This window comes from Octodon degus, unplaced genomic scaffold (assembly GCF_000260255.1).
Source record: "Octodon degus isolate 3935 unplaced genomic scaffold, OctDeg1.0 scaffold00299, whole genome shotgun sequence".
NCBI classification, from domain to species: Eukaryota; Metazoa; Chordata; class Mammalia; order Rodentia; family Octodontidae; genus Octodon; species Octodon degus.
Window position 1 is genome coordinate 1,368,873 of NW_004524875.1, and position 4,542 is coordinate 1,373,414.

Sequence of the window (4,542 nt, forward strand, 5' to 3'; positions counted from 1 at the left end):
ATAAAATAAAAAATAATTTAAAAAAATAAGATAAAAAAAATAAAAAAAATAAATGGGTTCTTCTAATGTATTTTGTATAGTCCTGAAAAAAAAAAAAAAAGTGCCTGGACTATTCCTCTCTCAAGAACTGTAACTTCAGAAGCACAGATGAGTACTCAAGTCAAAGACACAGTAAGCTAAGACCCAGAAGTGCAGTAACCCTCATCACGGACACAGAGGAAGACGACATTTAGCTGACAGGCTCCAGAAAAACCTTACAGACAGGGATGTGTTTCAGACGGAGTGGCGATGAGTTGATTCCTGGTGAAGCTTATTTCCCTTGGTTTTTACTGTTGCTTCTCTCCTTCTGTTCCATTCCTCCTCCTCCACTTCCTTGGCTTCTTCTGCTTCCTCCTCCCCCACTCCTTTTCCTCTTCCTCCTCTGCTGTTATCTGAGGACCACAGGTGGCAGTGCCTAAAACCAAGGCTTACTCCTGTACTAAGCAGCTTTAGGGTTCAGTCCCTAAGAATGCAGCATCCACAAGGGGGGGGCTGCCTATGACTCATTTTTTATATGTTCATATTTTTTGAGATTATTTTTTTCTTCCTTTCTCAACAGTCTTCATGTGAAGCGCAGAAGAATCTGCATCAGCCCCCACAATCCCACTGTGAAGCAGTGGATAAAAACATACACAGCCGAGAAAAACGGCAAAGGCAACAGCTGCCAGAAGAAGAAACGCCACAGCAAGAGGAAAAACAGACCATCTCCCGGGAAACCACGGGAGACACACAGCCGTGAAACTCCGCAGTAGAGTTTAGTATCCAACGTATAAAGGGATTCCTTAAGTGGTCATGGCCATGGCTGGTCATAAAGGAGTTTTCCACATTAGCAGCCCATGGGGCAAAACAAAATACTGGTTTTTAGAAATGCACACTTGTGGGAAGAAATCTTAAATTCCAAGGTAAAGACCACCTACAGAAACACCCCACACTTTTCCAGCAGAGGTCACTGACCTGCTGTCCGCATGGCTGGGGAGGATCTGGGCCTGGCGAACCTAAAACGTGAAAGCAAACCAGACTTCTGATTTTTCCTAATTGTTATCCTTCCTTTTAACCTCCGTTATTTCTTATTAGTATCATACTCAAAGAAAGGGAGAATGGCTGACACAGTCTGAATGGGTGTTACTTTAAAAAGCTGTTCACCTGCCAGGCATGGCGGCTAGGCTCGTCATCCTAACACTTGGGAAGCTCCAGTGGGCAGACTGTGGGTTCAAGCCCAGACTGGCTTACACAATGAGCTTAAGGCCAGCCTGTCTCAAAAAACTACAAAAAAAAAAAAAAGCAACGAAAATGTTTATAAACGTCCTGTTGGTTCATAGAGAAGCAGCTTAGTTCCAGCCAAGGCATGTTACTCTTTGAAAACTTCCTAAAATTACAGAGCTAAAATGAAATCATGCGAATAAATCAAAAACAAAACAAAGATAAAAATAAGTGCAAAGATACGATATATTGAAAAATGAAAGGAAAATTCACTACCTTCATATATTTTTTGTAGCAGAAAATAGGTATGATTTCTCCAAGTGGTTTTTTAATTCTGAAGTCTTCTAATCCTACAGAGAAAATGAAAAATGGTACAGAAGACTTGTTTTCCTTCTTCCTAGATGAATCACCATTAATAACTCATTCCTTTCACTATCTTCTTTGAGTGTGTATATAACACATTATAGGATCTAATACCTTCTGCTAGGCCATTGGAATGAAGTTGCAAACAGCATGACATTTTTCTTAGCCTGTTTTCTATTACTGTAGCACAATTCCTGAGACCAAATGATTTATCAATAATATGTTCATCTGGCTCCCAATTCTGGAGCCAGGAATCCTAGAGCATGTACCAGCACATAGCTGGCATGAGGCAAAGGCCTTCTTGCCACATCACAATCCGTCGGAGGGCACCAATCTCTTCCTCTCCTTGCAAAGGCACTAAGTGGCTTCTCCAAGACCCTATACTCATGACCTCATCTAACCCTGACTACCCCGACTACCCCTAAAGGTCCCACCTCCAAACACCAGCACATGAATCTGAAATTTTCAACACACCAACTTAAAAATTTTTAATTTATTAATACATTTATAGTTCATGCAGCTTACAGTCACCTTGGTCACATGGACACACTACAGCTTTCTAATTCCCTCTTCCTTCCCTTCCCCTCCCTCCTCCAAGTCCCCAGTCCCACCTTCATCCTTGTTGGTCCTACTAGCCCTGGCTCACATTATGGCCTGTGGTATCTACACCAGCTGATGTCACTAGGCTGCTCTACGTGGCATGTCTAGTCTGCTTACTTCCCTCTTCCTCATGCTTTTTTCTTCAAACTACTTCCAAAAAACAAACAAACAAAAAACCTACTGCCATATTGCAAGAAATTCACCTTCCTGTCCGCTTCCACCTATCATTTTTCTTTGAGCATTGCCTCACTCAAAACACCCCACATAAGAGCTTTGCAGGACACATTTGAGCCACAGGAATGTCACCTCCACTTTCTTCTTACTCTTGTGACCTGGTAGCCCCCAAGAATAATTGAACTTTTCTACATAATCACATCAGGTTTTGGGGGCTAAAATTAACAAATGAACTTTTGCAGCACAACCTGAACCACAGCAGCACTTCCTCTCCATTTTAGTGTTGTAACAACATCCTGCAAGAATACATTTTTTCTACAGTCACACAAAGTTTTATACCTAAAATCAGCAATTTCATGTAATATGTGTAACATATATAGGCCATAGTAAAATGGCCTTACCTTTTTCTGAGTCACTTTTCAAAAGAAAGCTAATAATCTTTTATTAAAACCTGTGGAAATTTTAATCTGATGTTACTTACACTTAAACAAACAAGATCCAACACAATAAGACATGTCTTTGACTCCACACCCATGTTCCAACAGAAGACTTTATGAGGAAAAAAAAGCTATCTCTGTGTGCTCAACATAGAAATTGGAATAGCAGATCTATTACAAAGCACTGGGTAGGAGCTGAGATTTTTTTCCTATCTGGTGCTTTGTAATTCACTTTAGTCTCAGAACAAAACGTACTAGTAATTAATACCTTCCATCGTGCCACTCTGCATCAGGTTATCACAATTTTCTTTGCTAGCTTTCTGAGGCAGACTGTCACTGTGCAGGGCAGCTTCCTCCCTCTTGCCTCGAAACCCAGCACCAGCACTCATACCGGCTCCTGGAAGTGATGCTCCTTCATGCGCATACCCAAACTCACAGAACAATGAGTTCCAGCTTGCAAGAGGGTTTATTTTTTGCACTTGTCCATGAAGTCTTAGTCCACAATTAATCCATACCATTTTATATACATTTTTTCCATCTAGAGAGCAATACAAGTTCACCTGTCGCAATTTATTACTCTCCTTTCCCCTCCCCCTTCGTTTTTAACCACGATGTAATCTTCCATTAATACAAAGGCTAACACTCATTCTAAGTGTCAGCAAATTTTGGGGTGGAGAGGGAAAGTGAATAGGCTCCTTCAATATTTAGGTTTAGAAAGTACAGAAAGGTGAGTAGACAGGTTAACACCGATGTCCTACGCTACACAACTTCATTGCTGGGTGAAACTACAGCGTACTTTATTTTTCAGGGTAGCGCTCTCTTCCATTCCAAAGCTAGAGACCATTTTTGTTTCTTCCCAGTCCTGTCCTGAAGACTGAACCTCGGGCCTTTTCACTGAGCTGCACCCCAGTCCTCAGTGAAATGTTTATAAAGCACGCACAACTGCCACTGCACCAATAACTTCTGAAAATAACGTTTTCAAGCAACTATTTCTGTTTTGTAAAAAGAGCCTATATACATACGACCAAACGGTATTTTCTTGTTTGGGGAATTTTCCATGCACAGTAATTAAGAACACAAAATGCCTCAACAACTGTACCAATACTAAGTGGGTGCCACCTAGTGTTTAATTTCTACAATAAACTTGCAAATTTAAAACTATTAAAACCCAGGTCCTAAAAACTACATTTGGGAAATGCTTCCCCAGCCCATACGTATATGATGGCAAAGTACAATCATGAAAACAATGTAATGATATCAGAATTAGTATGAGTAGCCACATGAAATTAACATATGGAAAATAAACCTACTACTTTTAAACATTCAAACGCAGGTTTAGGCTCCTTTAAATTGTCGGGAGGGCCGGGAAACAGCTCAAGGGCGTAAGCGCTGCCCGCGGCACAAGGTCCCCAGTTCAACCCCGAACGTTTAACAAAAACCGGCACGGAGAGCGGACGCAACTCGCGGGTACGGGAACACACAGCGGCTCCGCTCAGCCCACAGGTCAGTCCAAGTCAGGGCTGGCCCCGCAAATGAACACAGGAGAGCGGCTCGTTGGCAACACCGTTTACTTCCGGGCGGCAAGCCGCGCGGTCTTCCATCCGCAGCTCCGTCCCTCACAGGCCGCGGGGCGCTCCGCAGCCGGAAGACAGCTCGCACGGAAGCCGGCCGCGGCCGGAGCGCACCGCCGCGCCGCACGCACGCACGCACGCACGCACGCACGCACGCA

The 4,542-nt window shown here is 42.9% G+C and overlaps 1 protein-coding gene across 2 annotated transcripts in view; it reads left to right on the forward strand.

Moving 5' to 3' along the window:
• The window catches only part of Ccl28 (C-C motif chemokine ligand 28), a 32,478-nt gene extending 31,201 nt beyond the window's left edge, over positions 1-1,277 (forward strand). For both annotated transcript variants that reach the window (XM_023707570.1, XM_023707569.1), the window contains one exon: positions 599-1,277. In XM_023707570.1, coding sequence (XP_023563338.1) covers positions 599-791 — 193 coding nt within the window. In that variant the 3' untranslated portion in view covers positions 792-1,277. The remainder of the gene's footprint in view (positions 1-598) is intronic.
• The last annotated feature ends 3,265 nt before the right edge of the window (positions 1,278-4,542 follow it).